At 41.8% G+C, this 21,422-nt stretch overlaps 1 protein-coding gene across 2 annotated transcripts in view; it reads right to left on the reverse strand.

Annotated features, from left to right (window-relative positions):
- The window catches only part of abhd18 (abhydrolase domain containing 18), a 110,471-nt gene that overhangs the window by 19,807 nt on the left and 69,242 nt on the right, over positions 1–21,422 (reverse strand). For both annotated transcript variants that reach the window (XM_080035120.1, XM_080035121.1), the window contains one exon: positions 11,048–11,184. In XM_080035120.1, the coding sequence (XP_079891246.1) occupies positions 11,048–11,184 (137 nt within the window). The remainder of the gene's footprint in view (positions 1–11,047; positions 11,185–21,422) is intronic.

Genomic DNA, 21,422 nt, shown 5'->3' on the forward strand with positions numbered 1-21,422 from the left:
TAGTGAAGGCAGTGACAGTGCTAGACTTCCCATAACATTGGCTGCCTGTCTAAGAGATTTCAAACCTTCAGCTAGATACATGGGAGTTATATTTCAATTTTGTTTTGAAAAGCAAGCTACAAAAGTCATGTTTTTTATCATCTTAGAAAAAACATAAACATTTTAATTTTTCTCTCTCCCTATCATCTCAAATAAGTGTGCTCGGCTTTTAACAATTATGGAAGACAAGATAACATGATTCCTGTTTAGCCTCATCACTGATTACCAGTCTGTTAAAGAGTGATTTTAAGATTTGACTGAACATATTCTAAAATCTATTACCAAAACTTATTAAAATGCTTTTTATTTAGTTCAGCACATCATTATATTCTGACATGTCTAATCCACTCTATTAACATTTTAGGGGAGAGTGGGGTGAGTTGTGCCGGTGGGGAAGTTATGCCACCCCTTGTTTCTAGAAAACCATAGAAGAAATTGGAAATGTGACCACATATTTAAGAAGAGCCATCCATTTGACTAATCCTGTAAAGAAGGGATAACCATGCAATAAGATATAAGCACATTTAAACTCAAAAAACAGTTGTTTGCCTTTCAAAGTAAAATTTCAAGGTTTTTTGATTATTGTGTCTGAACAATTATAAACACGTTTGAAAACATTTGACACATGTTTTAGTGCTTTAGTATGCTACACTTTGTGTCTATATAGTTAGCACGATGTCAGCCCTAAACTGCTGCATCATGCTAATTATCCTAAATTCTGGGTTTGGGGTGATTTGTGCCAGAGGGCCTGGGGTGAGTTATAAGTAAGTAAGTAAGTAAAATGTATTTATAAAAGCACATTTATAGCAGTTTGCACTGTCCAAAGTGCTGTACATAGTGCATTCAGTAGGTAAACAATGAAGGTAAAATAACAATAACAAAAATAAAAGACATAAAGCCCAGACATCCACATATAAACAAAGATAGTAGTGCAGAGGTAAGATAGTTAATGGGGAGGAAAAACCAGGGTGTACAGATGGGTTTTGAGCCTTGATTTAAAGGCAGACATGGAGGGGGAATCGCATACAGTCCCCTCCATAAGTATCGGAACAGTGAGGCCAATTCCTTTATTTTTGCTGTAGACTGGAAACATTTGGGTTTGACACCAAAATATGAATATGAGACAATAGATCAACATTTCAGCTTTCATTTCCAGGTATTCACATCTGGATCTGATACACAACTGAGAAGATAGCATTATTTGTAAAGGAACACCACATTTTTAGGTGAGCAAAAGTATAGGAACAGATAGTCAATTAGTGGCAAGATGGCGCCGCGGATGGCAGCCTCGGTACTTCGCTCTCTTGTGCTTTGTTTGTTTTTGTGCGTTTGTTACGTTTTCTGCAGTTTTTCACCAACAACATTTACCAGAGAGGAACTTCTAAACATCAGGCAAACCTCTTCAGGTACCTCTTCTCCGGTGTTCACAAACTTAGCAAGTTTTATGGAAATCCTGGTTGGAGGCTCAGCAGTTCTCAGCCGGAGACGCAGACGTGGGAAACGAGCAGGAGCGCTGGTGAGATTAAGGAAACGGGGATTACGCACCTCGCTTCCAGCCATTCACCTGGCAAACGTCCGGTCCCTGGCAAACAAGATGGACGAGCTGCTGCTTCTCATCCAAAACAACTCAGATTTTTACAGATCCGCCGCCCTGTGTTTCACTGAAACGCTCAGTGAACGCATACCGGAAAGCGCACTTCAGCTGCCCGGTTTCCAACTCATCCGAGCGGACCGCAACACAGAGCTTTCGGGGAAAACGAAAGGCGGAGGAATCTGCTTCTACTTAAACGAAGGTTGGTGTACAGATGTTTCAGTGCTGAAAAAGACGTGCAGCCCTCACTTAGAGACCCTCTTCTTAAACTGCAAGCCCTTTTATTCTCCGCGGGAGTTCTCCTCGTTTGTTATGGTCGGTGTTTACATACCACCGTCAGCCTGCGTAGCAGACGCGCTGCAACAGCTGGCCGACCAGATAACAGACACAGAGAAAAAACACCCGGACTCTCTCGCTATCATTGTTGGGGATTTTAACAGCGCCAAACTCAACCAGGAACTCCCTAAATACAGACAGCATATCAAGATTCCCACCAGTGACAAAAATACACTTGACCACTGCTACACTGTTTTAAAGGATGCCTACCGTGCCGTTTCCCGGGCAGCTCTAGGTCTCTCCGACCACTGTCTGCTTCATCTCATTCCAACCTACAGACAAAAACTAAAAACATCTAAACCTGTGGCAAAGACTGTAAAGAAATGGACAAGAGAATCAAAACTGGAGTTGCAGGCTTGTTTTGACTGCACCAACTGGAGCGTTTTTGAAGCTGTAGCTACAGACCTCAACGAGCTCACTGACACTGTAACATCTTACATCAGTTTTTGCGAGGACATCTGTGTGCAAACCAAGACCTTCTGCACATACAACAACAGCAAACCTTGGTTTACTCCTAACCTTAGGAGGCTGCGTCGAGCCAAAGAGGAGGCCTACAGGAGTGGGGACCGGGACCTACTGTACATAAAACGTTGTATGTTACAAGTTAGGAGGTTTTTGCATAAATACTTAGCTCATATTCTGTTATTGACTGTGACATATTTAAACTGTATTTACCTGAGGATAATGTCAGGGAAACCAGAAATCTTGATGCAATTTTCACAGTTTTCAGCTCAGACTCCTGCCTGACCAGGGGCCTATTTCAGGTAGCTGGTTTTACATACTCTGAGTTTAATCCTGCGCTCTGAGTTGGTCAACTCAGAGCGCAGGGTTGATGAGTAACTCTGGGTTTTCGGTTACAGAACAGTGGATCAGCGTTGGGTCAATCAACTCTGAGCGTGTTCACTCTGGGTGGAGCGTGTGCATAAAAGCCATCGTCAATGGATCGCTGATAACATGATTCACCATGGAAACAGAAGAAACAAATGCGTGATCCTCCCACTTCTCCACTTCTCAAAAAAAAAAAAAAAAAACTTCTCCGCTACTCCCACTGGAGTTAGAAATATTAACGAATGAGTTTATGGTAGCCTATGGAGAAGAATTAACGGGGATATTGTCACATAACTCTGATCTAATCTCCTCGGCAATTCAGAAAAAAACAGAGCAATCATTTCGCTTCCGTATGAGAAGCCATAGTCTATTTTAAAAAGTTACGCATATCAGCAGTAAAGTAATAAAGCTGGCGCGGCACAGCATTTCTGACAGTGTTTTATATTCGCTGTATAATATGTTGGGAAGCTATAGCCTAATAGCCCACTGTGCAGTAAACAGACAGTCGCTTCTTTTAAATGGGGAGTGAAAGACATTAACGTCTGACACATAAGGTGACAGTTTCCATTGAAGAGCCTGATTGATTTATTACCAGATCCATTTTCCTCAAGTGATCACAGTTTAAATTATTATATAATTTTTATATTCATATTAGGCTATTTAACGAGGCTCGTCTGTGACTTTAGGATCGCACAAGTGAACAGTAACAATCGCGTGCAGCCGCAGCGTTACATGAATCCACCTGACATAAATCTGTTCAGTGGCACAGACGTTAAAAAGCATACAATACAAATAGGTTTATTAATCTGAATGTAGAGCATGTCACGATGTGTAAGGTGGCCGCCTATATGAACGGACCGAGGGCTGAGAACAAGGCTACTGATCAGATAAATGATCGGTCAAACGTAAAATCATCAGGAAATGATAAAAACATCCCGATGGAGATTTATATGGAGTGATTTTGCTTCAAACTGTACAGGGACGCGTGTGACAGTGACACTCTTTCTTCGGAGAAAGAGTGTCGCTGCAGCGTAAAGTGAAAACAAACTCAGGGTAGGTCTAACCACCTATCCAGCAGGTTAGACCCACGGCGTATGTTGCCGCAGTAACTGACTCTCGGTTGCGCTGAACCTGCTACCTGAAACGGAAAACACAGAGTTTCCACTAACTCAGAGCGAACAAACTCTGGGTTGCCTCAAAACCAGCTACCTGAAATAGGCCCCAGGTTCAGTTGTAAAGCTTTTGGTTTAGAAGTGGTAAGTGTGCTGACATTTGCTGTAGAAATGAAGCTAAACATGGTAACATCGATCTCCATGCTGCATTGGCCAAAAGTAAACAAAACTGACAGCTGGGCATGTGCCATGCCCATATAGGAAGGTATAGAGTAAATGAGCAGGGCGGTGCATGTATCTGACCAGTCAGAGCAGACTAGGATTTTTGCGAAGGAGGGTAGATGTCAAAATCAACCTTTTGAGATAGAGAGCAGAGAAGGCTGGAAAAGGTGATGAAGAAATGGGCAATGGTAGAAAACTAATGGGTTTTTTGAACAATAAACCATTAAAACCTATTCTAGTAGTCCTCGGAAATATACATTTAAACCCGAGTTTTTGCATAATATGTCCCGTTTAAAGCTCAGATTTTAATGTTGAACTGTTCCTCAAATGTTATTGAAATATCTTAAAAGCTGTCCACACATTTTATTTTAACTATGCAAAGTGGGTTGGTGGTACTAAATCAATCATGAAGCTATATAAGTAAATTATATTATTTTGTCCCAACCATAAATTATTTCTGTGTTACAAGACTTGCAGTAATCTTGTATTTACCTTAATAGGATATTATTAGTACGGAGATCAAGGGCCTAACGAAGGCTTCAAAGAGAGAATTCGGGATAAGGGATTATTTAAAAAAATCCGAAGCTTTTTTTTTCAAACATGCAAATTTTTCCTTTCTGCTTTTTGGTAATTCTGTGTCTCCAAATTATTCCAGAAAATAGTACTAAATAGCCCACATTGACACAGGTGATTTAGCCGTAGCTTTCTTCTCAAAGTGCACCAGATTGATGAATTTTACTTTAAAAGGTTCAAATTTTTCTGGACCTTATAGGGGGGTCCGGGGGAATGCTCCCCCGGACCCCCCTATAAGGTCCAGGGTCCCAAATACAGTCTCCCAAATTCCTTTGAGAAACACTCTATGTGTGGCCGGGTATTAAAAGTCATTAGGCCTGGGGGGGAATTTTGTACAAGTACCCTTAAAATTATTTGGTAATTTATCGATAGAATATATATTGTGCCCTTTTTTTGCACTGAGCACCTGCCCCCCAAAATGTCTGTGCACGCCACTGACCAGCAGGTTAGACTCACAGCGTATGTTGCCGCAGTAATGGACTCTGAGTTGCGCTGAACCTGCTTCCTGAAACGGAAAACCCAGAGTTTTCCAGTAACTCAGATTGAACAAACTTTGAGTTGCCTCAAAAACCACTTCCTGAAACACCCCTCTGTTCTTGTTCTTTACTTGTTTCACGATCTGGAAGTTCTACCTTGTTTATTTGAGAGGAAAGAGAACTATTAATATAATATAAAATATAATATAATATAATATAATATAATATTATATAATATAATATAATATAATATAATATAATATAATATAATATAATATAATATAATATAATATAATATAATATAATATAATATATATCTTCTTCTGAAAATATATATTTTTAAATAGTTTATTTATATATTTTTCCCATATACAGACACACACATAAAAAAAACACTGAAAAAAGGAGTACAAAATAAAAGACGAAACAAAATAAACAACAAATATGTCATACTCTACTATACAGGTTTCCATTGCAAGTGTCAAACTGAAAATAAAAGGCAATTGAGGTGTCGAGTGGGTCCCTTCAGCACTGCGATACAGTCAAGGAAAGGCAGCCACACTTGTTCAAACCTCTTTGCGTTCCCTGAAATCTCATATTGAATTTTCTCCATATAAAAAGCACTGGAGAACTCTATAAGCCAGATCTCAAAACAGGGGGCTGTTTGTTCCAAACCTTAAGAATAATATTTTTCGCGAACACCATCCCATACTGGATCGACAGAGCTTTCCAATAACTTAGTCTCTAGTTGTTGTGACAAGCCTAGAATGGCCGCTACTGGGTTTGGATGAATGATGTGTCCATAGATATCTGAATAACAACTAAATACACTGCTTTTGGCAGAAAAATGGTTATACTTTGAAATAAATACAAAAACCTAGACAAAGTCACCATTTTGATGGCATTGACCAATCATGGATAGAGGAAGTGTTCCAAAATTCAATATCATTTTTAAGTTTATCAGTCATAGCACTGTAGTTCAATTTGTAAAGGTCTTTTTGATTGTTTGGGAATAGTGGCTCCTAGGTACTTTATATGTTCAGTAACTTAAAGTGGAAGATTACTACTGAGAAACTCAGGATATAAATCCTGACTTAAAGGCATACATTCAAATTTCCGGCAGTTTCTGGTCTAACCTGATAGCCCTCCAAATTAGCGTAACAGATTCTTCAGACTGCGTAAAAAAATAAATTATATCATCAGCATTCTGAGCTATGTGGTGATCCATTTCACCGAGGTGTATGGTGGTCATTTTTGGGTTCTTTCTGATAGCAATAGTCAGGGGCCCTATTCATATGGCAAAAAGAAGTGGGCTCAGGGGGAAGCACGATGTAGGCTAAAAGGGGGAGATCTCTCAGAGTTGGTAAGAACAGATGCAGTTGGATCAGCATAGTGCATCTCCACCATGCTTTGTGTGCATCAAGTGCAAGGACTCCAGAATTTGACTCATTCTGTTTGCTGTATACAATATTCATTCAAAATCCTTGGGATAAAAACCACCTGGTCTAGGTGAATAATGGTTGAAATTTGCTTATTTAGTCTATTAGCTAAATCTTGGTAAACACCTTTACATCGCTACAGAGAAGGTATATGGGCCGATATGATGACTGGTCAGTCTCGTCTTTCTCCTTTTTAAAAATTAAGGAAATATTTGCACTATATAATGACTTTGGTATCTTTTTGTTTTTAATTGACTCTTTAAGCATACTCAGCAATAGAGGGGCCATGTCGTTTGTATAGAACTGTCTATACCAAGGCCATCAGGGCCAGCTGTCTTTCCATTTGGGAATTATTTTATTGCTGTTAGGACTTCCTGTAATACATGTATAAATGTTGGATTGTTACCATGGCGCTGCACGTAGTGGCAGCCTGTTAGTTTTTTTTTTGCTTGTTTTATACATCTATGAAGTCTACGACCAAGGATATATACTTAATTGGTTTAATTGGGTAGTTTTTTGCCTTTTTGAATGCAAAAACAATTGTGTAGAAACTAGAGATTCACCGATCCACTATTTTTAGTTCTGATCCGATTCTGATATCTGGGTTTTGGATATCGTCTGATACCGATACTTTCCGATTTTAGGGGTTTGAATGTTTACAAAAATGTCTAAATGGTGCAATTTAATGCAGTCAGTAAATATTTGTTTTCGGCCGATGCCTTCACTTCAGAGCGTCAGAGTGTGCAGTGGAGAGAGGAGAGAAATACAGGCAGAAATATTGATAGATAGAGAGATATTTAATAATTTTGCCTTTTGACTTCTAAGTGATCATCAAGTGTCTTAACGGCCTTGGGCCTTCTTACCTATCTGACCTGCTTTTACTCTATCAGCCCCCGCGGACCCTGAGGTCCTCCGGTACTGGCCTTTTGACCATACCACAGATAAATTCTAAAAAGCACGGGGAGGCGGCTTTCAGTTTTTATGGGCCCCGACTGTGGAACAGCCTGCTGGAGAACCTCAGGGTCGCGGAGACTGTTGAGGTTTTTAAAAAGAGACTCAAGACCCACCTTTTTAACCTGGCTTTTAATTGACTTTTTATTTTAATTTTTTTTAATTTTCTTAATTCCTTTTATGCTGTGCTTTTCAGAGCACTCTTTTATCCTTACTGTTTTAATATCTCTAGTTTTTAGCCTCTATGTTTTTATGTTTTAGTCTCTAGTGTTTTTAGCCTCTATGTTTTTATGTTTTAGTCTCTAGTGTTTTTAGCCTCTATGCTTTTATGTCTTACAATTTTTAATCTCCAGTGTTTCCTCATGGGGGCCTGCCAGACTGGGAGTTGTCTCTGGTCTGGCCGTTGGGGGTGCTGTTCTGTGGGCGGTTTCGGCCCGGGTAGCTTTGGCTCCGCACCGTGGTGTGGGGCCTCTTGTCTGCGCGGGTTGGGGTGGTCCCGGTGCAGATTGGTCGATTTGGTGCACTGGTGGGTGGTGGGCACTCTGATGTTTTTAATCGTTTAGAAATAGTTTGTTTTTAATAATTTTGAGACGATTTAAAGCTCAATCATTTCAAAATAATGGACTCTCTCCTTGCTGCTAGTGGCTCACATCAGCATTGAGTCATCACTCAGCAAGATAGTCCTCTTCCTACTCTCATGCCTGCTCACTCTCTATGTTCACTTTGCTACGCTCATTGGTTGTCTGTCTGTCCTCTTCCAGGTTTCCCTGGTGGAGATGAGACGGTGTGGATCAGGTCCTTCTCTGTCAGCCTCTGAAGTCCTCCTGCATCCACACTATTAACTATTCATATTTTACTTTAGTATTACCATGTTAACATTTAGTCAATGATTGTATTCCTTTGTTATTTTCTATTATTTTCTATTGCATGATGTCCGTCCTGGGAGAGGGATCCCTTCCTCTGTCACTCTCCCTGACATTTAAAAAAAAAAAATCAATCCCGTTAAAGGGTTTTTTACTGCAAGTTTTTTCTCAGTCGAGCTAAAGGTCTAAGGGCAGAGGGTGTCATACTGTTAGGAATGTGAAGCCCACTGAGGATGATTTGATTTTAGAGGACAGACAGTGGGTCACTTCCTGGGATTTGGAACATAGCTCTATTCAAATATAACATTAATCCAACTCAGAAGAACGTATAACAATAACACAATAACAGTATAGCATGCAGCCGTATACATTACCAGTTATTTGGTCCATAATAACTTAAAAAATAAGAAAAAAAAACTTTGCTGGTACAGTTTGGTTAGAGATGAGAGACTGCTTCCTGGGCGCTGTTCATGACCAGTCTGTTTAGCCGTAGCACCTACTGCAGCGTTTTGGATGTGCTCGCTGATGTGGCTGTATGCCACCTGTGATGAGTGGAATATTTTAGTGACACCTCCGTGTGAGAAGATCAACCAAGAATGAAACAGAAACCTGTGGCGAATGTCAGCCTCTCTCAGCCTCTGCCTTCGAACTCTCTGCGGTCTTGGATCACGTCTGCTGTGAGGTCCGGGAAGATGTTGACGCACTGTCCTTTGTAATTTAATGGGCTCTTTTTCTATTTTCTCTCACGGGGTTGTGACGTTTTTGTTGCTCGGCGGCCCGATTCGGTGAGCCAGGTCGACTTTGATCCCCTGGGGAAAGTTGTCAGTTCCCAGAAGGTTAGGAAACAGGTCCGACACAAACTCCAAAGACGAGCCCTCCTCAATCTTCTCGGGCAGACCAACAATTTTGATGTATTGTCTTCGTGATCGCCCTTCGAGGTCACGCAATTTGGCTTTCAGCTCGTTGCAACTTTTTGCACATTGGATACATTTCTTCTCAAAATGCCAGACCCCAACCTTGCTGCTACACAGACCCCACTAGCATCAGTTGAAGTATGTTGTGTTTGAATGTGCCTGACCACAAATGAATAGGCATGTTGCGATAAGCAATAAATCAATTAATTGCACGATAAATTAAAATGAGCGATAATGTTTTGCCGGCCGCAATTATTTCCATTTGCACGCTTGTTTGTTTTTTCCTCGTGTCTCTCTCTCTCTCTACAGTATAAAAGAGAGTGGATGACAAGAGTTTTCACTTCGGTGTATCGGCCCTCTCGCTTTGTGTGTGAGAAAGAAAGACAGGGGAGAGAGAAGGGAGTCCGCGAGTGATCAGTGACATTATCAACTGCACGGATAACGTCACTTAGGCTACTTTCATAGCAGTATCTCGCTGTCGTCACGTTTTTAAATTGTTGGCGACTTTGCCGCTGTATTTGCCAACGTTCCGCCATAGTGATAACGGCTAGTTAACCGCTTAATAGAGCAGAGACTGAAAAGGCTGTTTTAACCGCGCTCAATAGAGCAGAGTAGCAACTGCTGGCGTCTCCTCCTCTTCACCGCTGTCAGCTCTCACTCATAAGAAACATAACAAAAATTGCTTTTTATCATCTTAAGAACATTGCCAGAGTGCGCCCATTTCTCTCTCAAGCCAACACAGAGACATTAATGCATTATTTTATTACCTGCAGAATTGATTATTGTAATGCCCTTCTTTCTGGTCTTCCCAAGAAAAGTATTACTAAACTACAATTACTCCAAAACTCAGCTGCACGGGTGCTGACGAGGACCAGAAAGAGGTCACACATTACTCCCATTTTAAAGTCTCTGCATTGGCTACCCGTGTCCTTCAGAATTGATTTTAAGATCCTTTTATTGGTTTATAAAGCTCATAATGGTCTTAGTCCAAGTTATTTTTTAAGATTTGCTTTTATCATATGAACCCTCTCATACCCTCAGGTCTTCTGGCAGTGGTCTTTTAATTGTCCCAAAAGTGCGTACCAAAACTCACGGTGAGGCATCCTTTTCTTACTAAGTGTGTCATTCTGTGAAATTCCATCTATAAAGTATTGAATACTGAATCAGCCGTTGTTCGATTGAGATAGCATGCTTTAGGTGACACATTAAACACACAAAACGTCTATTTCCAATACATTTCAGGTAGTAAGCAACATTTTAAACTTGCCACTGCAGGTAACTCTGTGATCATAGCAACCACAGCAAGGGACATTAGCTTCCTAATGGCTGCTAGTCAAACACAGTAAGGCAAGGCAAGGCAAGGCAATTTTATTTATAGAGCACATTTCAGGCACAGGGCCACTCAAGGTGCTTCACAGGGTTAAAATCAAATAAAGAATACAAATACAAAAAAAAAAAAAATGAATAAATTTAAAACATGGATAAAAATACAACATTTAAATAATACCTCCATGTTCAACAACCACCTGCTGTCTGAGAGAACCTTTGTGTTTGACATATATTGCTTTAGTACATTGGAGGTCTGCTTTTTCTTTTTTGCCACCAACTTACAGTAACTGTATTATAATTTTTGCTTATCCTATTTGATGGTACTAATCAAAAACAATGCATGTAAATGTCTCTGTCCGCACCTTCAAACTTACCAGGGAAGTTTGCCATGTGTGTGCATTCGTCCATCACTCCCTTCATGAAACTTATGGACTCTCTATGTAATGATGGGCGACAGCTGTTGTCTGAATTGGTCTTCTTCCCATGCAGTGCATTGTTTGGATGAAGGCTTCTATGGAAAGAAAAAAAGATTCAACATAAATGATGAAACTGTGGTACTGGAGCAGCAACAGTTTCATCCTGAAAATTAAAACAAATCTGTTAAACAAAACCAACAACAACACAAAGCAACTAAAACATACTGCCTGTGGTACCCAGGTAAAAAAGTAATATACTTTAATGTATTAAAAATGTACTTAATTTTTTGAAAGTACATTTCTAGCACATTTTCACTTTATGTGTTAAAATAAAGTAAACCAAAAATATATTATAAATGTATTAATTACAAATATATTATTTCCTCAGTAGTACTTTAGTTTACTTAGATAAAGTACACTATTTATTAATTCACATTAAGTATATTCATATAAAATATACTAACACTGAAATATATATAAGTGTTTGATTAGTATATTTATTTATTATGTACTTCGAATGTGTTAAATATAAGTTTAATGTCAGTGTATTTGCATCTACTTTTATCAAGTGCACTTTTAGCACCCTTTCAATAAGTTCACTTTTATAACACTTTTTTCATATCATTGTTAGCACAGCAGTGTTAAAGTGCACTTAAAATAAGTATATTAATAATTGAATACTACTTCAGTGTACACTATAAACAAGTACACTATAAGTACACTATAAACCAGAACAAATTCATCAGTATGTAGCCATTTCTTTTAGTGTGCTAAGATCAGTTTAAAAGAATGTACAATAACAGTTAATTTCTGCAGCTGACCTTTTCTCTTCAACCTTTTAAAATAATGTATTTTACCAGCAAAATGCAACAATGCTGTTATGTAACAATACCTTTTCTAATTTAAAAAATATCCTTACTTTTCTATTGAAATTTTAAAATGTTAGCAATTAGTGTTATAAAGTATTTGGATTACTTCAACACCACCGTTGTTTTTATGCAGTATTTAAAAAATTCATCCATTCTCCAAATGTAATGGTGAATTTTAAATAAACATGAACATCAACAACAGAGCACCTTTCAATTGACCATGTGCTTTTATTTAATGCAGTAGTCACCAGTATTTCTAATAAAAAAACAGTACAACCTTGTGTATTTCTTATCATCACATGGAAAGTACTTATTCCAAAGCTTGGATTGTTTCACTTACATTTGACAGCAATCAGAAAACATATTAGACTTATGAACATATTAAGATGTGTAGATAACAGGAAATTTGCTTTGCTGCTTGACAGAAAAATTCATCTTTTGAAAGTCTTTGATTAATGCACAAGTGCTTCAGTCTTCTTATCAGAAATAGGATTTTTGAAGCATATTTTTCTTATATATTTTAAGTATATTTTTATTAAAGCATATTAATTCATTTAAACTTCATTATACTATACTGTAGGTATAATCCGAGCAGGTGTAGTTTAACAAAGTGCACTGTATTTATATATATATATATATATATATATATATATATATATATACATACAGTATATATAGTTTCAAAAACTCTAAAATTCTGTGAAGGCTATAACCAACATGAACGCAAATAAGAAGCCCCTCATTACTGACGATGATCTGGAAAAAGAAAATCAACTGAATGATTCATTCTTAGGTTTGAAAAACATGATTTTTCTGACAAATGTAATTTTAACTGACACAAGTTGCGGGATTGTTGTTGAGCCAAACAGGATACAGTAATTTTTTAAAAACAAATGCACAAAAAAATCCACTGGCGCAGATGGCATTTCTGCGCTGCTCCTAAAGGCATCTGCAGAAGAGCTCACTTCAGCTTGGTGCCCCATCTTTCAGCAGTCTGTGGATTTTCATACTGTTCTCTGGAAAAAATCCATTATGGTTCCAATTGCTAAGAAACCAAGTCCAACTGAAAATAATGATTTTTTTCAATTGTCATGAAAGCTTAGAAAATGACATGGTGTCATTGCTCAAAGCAAAGGTCAATTCGGAACTTGACCCATTCCAATTTGCTTACAGGCAAGGGAGGGGCACGGACTACGCCATCAACAGTATCACCAACCTAACTGTCAAGCACTTGGAAGACCACAAGGCCAATGCACAGATTTTATTTGTTGATTTTAACTCAGCTTTTAACACAATCAGATCGCATCTGCTTATCTCAAAAAACTGAAGCAGATTTTGAACCAATTGAAGTCAGCATGTTAGAGTCAATAACACACTTTCAGAATGCAGATCCATCAGCACCGGTGCACCGCAGGGTTGAGTCAGCTCCCCAGTACTTTTTAGACTGTACACAAATTAATGTAAAAACAGCCACACTGGGAATTTTATTTTAAAATGTTCTGATGACACCGCCATCCTCAGCCTACTTTAAGACTGTAGTCCATCATCCGGCAACTTTGTACAGTAGTGCTATGCCAATCATCTTGTTTTAAATGTTAAAAAAACTAAGGAGATGGTCCTGGATTTCAGATCAGTAGGGAACCATGTTCCTGTGGTCATACATTACACAACAATTGACCAGGTCACCACATACAAATATCTTGGCACCTTCAACTGGGAGGACCATGTAGACAGTTTATGCTATCGCCTACAGCAGAGACTGTATTTTTTACGCAGGTTCAGAGTGTATGGGGTAGACAGGAAAACATCACTTTTATCATTAAAACTAAACCCGCTCGTCTGATGAAGGTGATGCAGAAGAGTAAATACCAGCCCCTCCAGTCCATTTATGAACATTCTTTTTTTTTTTTTTTTTTTTTCAAAATTAGATTCGGGGCTAATCAAATTAGATCCGGGGCTTTAGCCCCGAATAAAACAGCCTAGCGACGCCACTGGTCTGAAGTCAATGAGGAAAGCGAAGTGAAATCAGCTGGCGCTACTGAGTCAATTACCATGGTAACAATGCGCTGCGGTGAGGAGTTCGACAGTTGAGTTCTCGTGAAGTATGTAATGTCAGACCAGAAAGAACTTCTCGCAGCTCTGTCACCGAGAACTTTGTTCTTTCTTCTCGCGGAGTATGTAACAGCCTTGACCCATCACATATCCTCCACACTGAATATGAGCTATTCCCCTCTCGCAGACGATACAGAGTCCCTCGTTGTAAACTCAACCGTTTTAGAAACTCATTTGTTCCTACCTCTGTCAAACTTTTAAACAATGCTGCTTGAAAGCTGTATAGATTGTGCAAGAGTTTTGTGGTGTTCATGGGGTGTGGGAATATGTGTATTTTTGACCAATACTTCATGTGCTATTTACTGTTGTGATTGGTACAGTTTCAGCTGTATTGTTTGTCCATATGTCTTTGTTTGAATCATTGTAACTGTTAAGGCATTTAATTGTGTATAAAGCTTTTGAGTCCAAGACAAATTTCCCTGATGGGACAATAAAGTATATCGTATCGCCCCTGTGTTGCTAGCAACCGATTCTGACAAAGTTTTCCAGCCTGACAAACTGAGCTCATCCTGTCAGGTGGTTTGAGTGGAGGTGGTGAAGGTGGAGTCCAGCCCATGTTCTCAAGTTTATCCCTAAGTATGTCAGTTCGTATAAAGTTAAACGCACTCGAGAAATCTAAAAACATGATACTTACAAAACACCCTGGCTCATCCAAATAAGAGTATGTCCGGTTGAGCAATATGTTGTTAAAAATGCAATAAAGATTTTAACTCGCTCTTTATCCAACAACTAGATTTCTGTGTTTTAAAGATATTCAAATTAAGCATAATTAGTGAAATATGCCAAATTTGCATACGTACAGTATATATTAGGGGTGTAACGGTACACAAAAGTCACGGTTCGGTACGTACCTCGGTTTTGAAGTCGCGGTACGGTACAGGACGGTACGGTTCATAGTTGAGGGGGAATAATGAAAACACTGCTTGTTTGTCAGAATGACATAAGTTTAATTAGTAAACAATTAAACACATTAGTTTAACAGTTTTAGCTGTCAGTATGAAACATACAAATAACATGTATAACAAATATAAAAAAAATACTGCTCTAATTCTGCAATAAATTAAATGCTTCATTAATAAAAGTGTACGTGCAGCATAAACTAAAATTGTACTGAAGAAAATACAGTGTTAATGCTTAGCCTAGGCTCTGTAAGCTCAGCTGGTATGTAAACAAATGGTATGTAAACTTTAAGGGTATTTTTCATTATAAATAAAGAAAATATTGCTGCAGCTCTGTTAAGCTCTGAAGTATATATAATAAAAGTGAGACTGCAGCATTAACTTAAATTACAGTCACAGTACACTTAAAGGGGTAGTTCAGGATTTTAGACATAGGGCCTTATTCCCAAGTTAGCCTTGGTGTTCTTTATCAGTGGAGACAGTTTTCAACACATTTAATTCAGTCCTTATAGTTGCAGAGTGCGCTCGTGCTAAGCTAGCGCACGGCATCGGGGGGATATCTAGCCTGCAGCTAAAACAGTCTTACCCACTCCACAGTACACCCGAGGCCAATCAATTATAACGCCAGACTATCGATGTAAATGTCTGTGTTGATAGAATAATTTTAGAAATAAAACCAACCTCGCATATTGCATTTTGAGGGACTTTATTCCTTGTAGGCTGCGGCAGCGGCGGACTAATACCTAGGTTACAGGCTCTATAATAGTTTGTTTACCTGCTGCTGCCCGTACCTGTACGAGCCAGAATACACTGATGAAGAATTGAGAGGGATGCTCAAAGGGCAGAAAGAGAAAGAGCGTCTGTAGAGACAGCCCCCGCTGGAGCTGCAGCAGAGAACCGGGACAGAATGACGGTAGACTGGTGGCAGTGCAGTTTCAGTTTCTGTCCCACGCTGCTCTGTTTACTTTCTGCTGTAGTGATTCGGTTACACAGCAAAGTAAAAGTCCGCTGCTGCTAAGAAAGTAGTCCCTCAAAATGCGATAATTCATGCGATGCGAGGTTGGTTTTATTTCTAAAATTATTCTATCAACACAGACATTTACATCGATAGTCTGGCGTTATAATTGATTGGCCTCGGGTGTACTGTGGAGTGGGTAAGACTGTTTTAGTAGCAGGCTAGGTATTCCCCCGATGCCGTGCGCTAGCTTAGCACGAGCGCACTCTGCAACTAGAAGGACTGAATTAAATGTGTTGAAAACTGTCTCCAATGATAAAGAACACCAAGGCTAACTTGGGAATAAGGCCCTATGTCTAAAATCCTGAACTACCCCTTTAATGTACATGTCTTCAGTATAAAAAATAAAATACTGCTGCAAACAACAAGGTTCTCAAATAAATAAAATAATGCTCAAATAAAAGTTAAAATAAAAAAGCCTACACAACTTCATTCAACTTTTTAAATTTTTTTTAGGAAGATCAACGTGTCCACATTGTGTGCATTAAGCACAGCTCTTTGGGCACTTACAATGTCTCCAGCTCCAACGGAGAATGGCCGTAGATCAGCAGCAATGAAAACACCAATAGACTTTGTTATGGCATTTGCTCGTTCTGAAGTCCCAGACAGGGGTTGCTGAAATAGTGTCGGGAGCTGGGTTTGCACGGCTCGTTTTTTTCTAGCTGCAATGGTGATGGTCACACCTGGATGGTGCCTTTTTAAATGCGTGTGCATGTTTGATGAATTGCCATCTACATAGCCGATTGCTTTTGAACAATGTCGGCACACAGCTTTCGACTTGTCCACTTTTCTTTCACCATTTTCAAAATGAACCAGAAATCCGAAGTTTTCCCGGACTTGGGATTTAAATGTCGGGGGTGTCTTCAAGCTCCGGTATCCTGTTCGCCATGCAGTTCCCTCTCTTTTCGCTAGCAATCCACACAGTCGCGCTCGCGGGGGCCGCGGGTCGTCCTGTGTGCTACGGCGACTGCTACTGCTGCTACTCTCTATGCTCTTACTAGCTGGCTGCTACTGCCATGGCAACTGCACACGTGCGAGCGGAGCCGGAGGCTAAACGGTCCGGGGGGAACTCCGACTTCAAGTTTTAAGTTCCGCACCTCAAAACAAGCCTTTACATTCGCCATATTAACGATATGTACGCCACATTTGCGGACCGCGGTCCACCTCTGTAACACCAAATAGGTGCCTGTACCATCACGGTACGGTACAAATACGTGTATCGTTACACCCCTAGTATATATTCAAACAAACATAGCAAAGTTTTATGATGATGTCTATAAGTTAAAATTTTATATTTTACCCTCGCCTTAAACCGTGGCTCCGATTAGCTATTTCAGCTCCCTGTAGCTTTCCAGCAGGTAGTTGACCAGGTTGTCCACCCAGGTTGTGATCCTTGAAGGTCCTAGATATAATTTCTGGTGAACAACCTTTTACAACATTCCATGTCTGTTTTCCAAAAAAAGGGGGGTTTGCCCCCTGGGAATATATGAACATGATATTTATAGCATGCGCCAAGGTTCTCTTGGCGCATGCTCTGCTGCGACATCACTCACCGTACCTCGCCCGGCTGCACGCCACGTCTGTCTACGTCTGTCTACGTCTCGTCTCACTGTCTGTCTGTGTATGTATGGACTGGATAAACATGACCACCCTCTACAAATCATTCATCATCCCTGTGACTATTGTATGGCTAATCTGCGATAGCCTCGCACTACAACCTGTCACTGTCAACGGATTACTCACCTATGGCCGCGATGAACTCCTGCTCCACCGTAGCTCACCGCTGTGTAGCATCAAGCCGGCGGTAGCTATCCCACCAGAGCTCCGGCCAAGGAAAAGAGGGAGACGCGGAGGTGTCCGAAGCAGACTACGGAGACGGCCTTTCAGGCCTCCTCTCCCCTCCATCATCCTCTCGAATGTCCGCTCCCTCCGGAACAAAATGGACCTCCTTCACGCCCGGTGCCGAATGGAAAGGGCCTTCAGAGACATCTGCATCATCGCCCTGACTGAGACCTGGCTGGACGAGTCGGCATCCGATGACGAGGTCAGCCTGGACAACTTCACCATCATCAGGGCAGACAGAACCAGGAAATCGGGGAAGACGAGAGGCGGTGGGCTCTGTCTTTACATCAACGACAGGTGGTGTAGCAACATCAAAACACACCGGAGGGTCTGTTCGCCAGACCTGGAAATGCTCACCGTGTCCCTTCGCCCCTACTATCTCCCTCGGGAATTCCCAACTGTTGTGGTCAGCTGTGTGTATATCGCACCCAGCGCTAACGTCAACGTAGCGGCAGAGCTGGTAGCCGAGGATGCTAACACTATGGCAGCTAAGTACCCCGGAGCGCCAGTGCTTATCCTTGGGGACTTCAACACCTGCAGACTCGACTCCGTGCTCCCAACATTCCAGCAGTATGTTGACACTCCTACCAGAGGAAACAACATATTGGATTTATGCTATGGTAACATCTCAGACGCCTTCAGGACAACTTCATATCCACCGCTCGGACTCGCAGACCACAACGTCATCTGTTTACTTCCGCTATACAAACAAGTACTAAAACGCCTCCCCCCACAGTCCTACACCCCTACAGCGCCCCACAATGGTCGGAGGACTCCACTGCACAACTCCAAGGTTCCCTGGCATGCACCGACTGGACTATCTTCGACGGAGATTTGGACAACAAAGTCACTGCCATATCCGACTACATCAACTTCTGCATACATACCACCATACCAGTGAAAGCAATAAAAAAATACCCCAACTCAAAACCCTGGGTTACCACTGAAATAAAAAAATGCCTGAAAGAGAAGCACACAGCCTTCAGGCTCAAGGACTCAGCTGGTCTCCAATCTGCAAACCATAATATTAAAAATAAAATCTTCATGGCCAAAATACAGTTCAAAAATAACCTGGAACACAAGTTTAGCAGCATGAACACAAAAGAAGCCTTTCAGATGGTCAACACACTCACTGGTTACAAACCCACTCACAGAAATACAAAATCACACACCACACATGCTCTCCCCACTGAACTGAACACATTTTTCAACCGGTTTGACTCACAGGATTTCACAAACAACTGCATACAAGCACTACAGGCTCTCCCCCCAATAGACCCAAATGAGTCTGCCCCCTTCACAGTGGAGGAAGTTCGGCACCAGCTCAGCCGGTGCAACCCATCCAAGGCCCCAGGACCAGACGGCATCCCAGCAAGGGTGCTGAAGACCTGTGCCGCTGAGCTGGCTCCAATTGCCCACTCCCTCTTCTGCCAATCCTACCTCACAGCCACAATACCCCTCCTCTGGAAAAGTGCAACAATAATCCCGGTACCCAAAAAATCACGACCCACCGAACTAAATCACTACCGCCCCATCGCCCTCACACCCATAATCATGAAATGCTTCGAAAAACTGCTGCTCAGGACCATCCACCCATTCGTCAAACCTCATCTGGACCCCCTTCAATTCGCCTACAGGGAAAAAAGGGGCACAGAGGACGCTGTCGCCTGCCTGCTGCATCTTCTCCTCCAGCACCTGGACTCCACAGGCAATTTCGCCAGGATCCTCTTTGTGGACTTCAGCTCCGCCTTCAACACCATCCAAAGACACCTGCTCATCCAGAAGCTTCACCACCTCAACACTCCACCCATCCTGATCCATCTCCTGCACAACTTCCTCAGCGACAGACGGCAAGCTGTTCGGGTAGGCACAACCACATCACCCACACTCACCACCAACACCGGAGCCCCTCAGGGCTGTGTGCTTAGCCCTTTCCTATACACCCTTTACACTAATGACTGCACCAGCCCCTCCCACACCACCACCTACCTCAAATACTCTGACGACACTGCCATCCTCGCCCTCCTATCAGACAATAACTCTGTATCAGATTACCACAACACTGTCACTCACTTCTCCCAATGGTGCACACATAACTTCCTCCATCTCAACGTAGCCAAAACAAAAGAAATAACAATAGGTACCCCATCAGCCCAGCCCCCCACTCTCATCAACAATGACACAGTAGAAACAGTTGACAGCTTTAAATACCTTGGACTCACACTGGACAATAAACTCACTTTCGACCAGCACACAACGGACATTCAGAAAAGGAGCCACCAACTTCCGGCGCCGCACGAGTGGCTGCCCTTTACAGCAGCTCCTGCTCACTACTGAGCTTTTTCCAATATAATGTTATTTTTGTTTACTTTTGTTTACTTCTTGTCGCTTTTCTGCTACCTTTCTTAATCAGTGCAGTATGGCAGCTAGACACGTCGAGTTTGTCGTGGTCTACCTGTTGTTAATTTCAATTTTCACCTCCGTGTCTGGGGACCCAGCGCGCAGCCATGGTCCAGTTGTTTACTCAAGGGACCAGCTGTTAGCATTCCGGGACACGGCGGTGCTACTACCCGAGGAGAGACCCGATGTTCCCCGCGAGCTGAGGAGGAAGAAACGGGGAAGCCGTGCGGGGGCGGAACGTCGCGCCAGGAAAAGACGCTACAAACCCGTCCTACCCTCCATCATCATGGGAAACGTGAGGTCTCTCCCTAACAAGATGGACGAGCTAGCGGCGCTGACTCGCCATCAGAGGGAATACCGGGAGTGTAGCCTCATGGTGTTCACGGAGACTTGGCTAACTGAGCTAACTCCGGACACGCACGCTGCGCTGGACGGGTTCCACATCATACGGGCGGACAGGACAACGGAGAGCGGTAAGAGGAAGGGAGGAGGACTGGCAGTGTTTGTGAACGATAGATGGTGTAATTCTGGGCACATCACTATTAAGGAGCAGACCTGCACTAAGGACATTGAGCTGTTAGCTGTTAGCATGAGGCCACACTATCTGCCAAGGGAATTCTCGCATGTTATCATGGTGGCTGCGTATATCCCCCCCTCTGCTGACGCTGAAGCGGCCTGTGACGTCATCCACTCGGCGACAAGCAGGCTGCTGACACAACACCCCAATGCTCTCCTCCTTCTCTCTGGGGACTTTAATCATGCCCCTCCGTCCTCCACTCTGCCCACATTCACCCAGTATGTCAAATGCCACACCAGAGACAATAAGACACTGGATCTTCTTTATGCCAACACCAAGGAGGCATATTCATCAACACCACTCCCTCCCCTGGGCCGATCTGACCACAACCTGGTGCACCTCCTGCCTGTGTACTCCACTCTTGCACAGAAGCAGCCAGCTGTGACCCGCACAGTTAGACGATGGACCGATGGAGCCGAGGAGGCTCTGAAGGACTGTTTCGAAACAACTGTGTGGGAAGTATTCAGTGATGCCCATGGGGAAGACATCGACGGTCTCACCGACTGCATCACGGACTATATTAACTTCTGTGTGGAGAACACCGTACCCACCAGGACTGTGCGGTGCTTCTCAAACGGCAAACCCTGGATTTCTCCAGAGATAAAGGCCCTCCTCAAGG

Source organism: Ammodytes marinus (genome assembly GCF_949987685.1).
Source record: "Ammodytes marinus genome assembly, chromosome: 10".
NCBI classification, from domain to species: Eukaryota; Metazoa; Chordata; class Actinopteri; order Uranoscopiformes; family Ammodytidae; genus Ammodytes; species Ammodytes marinus.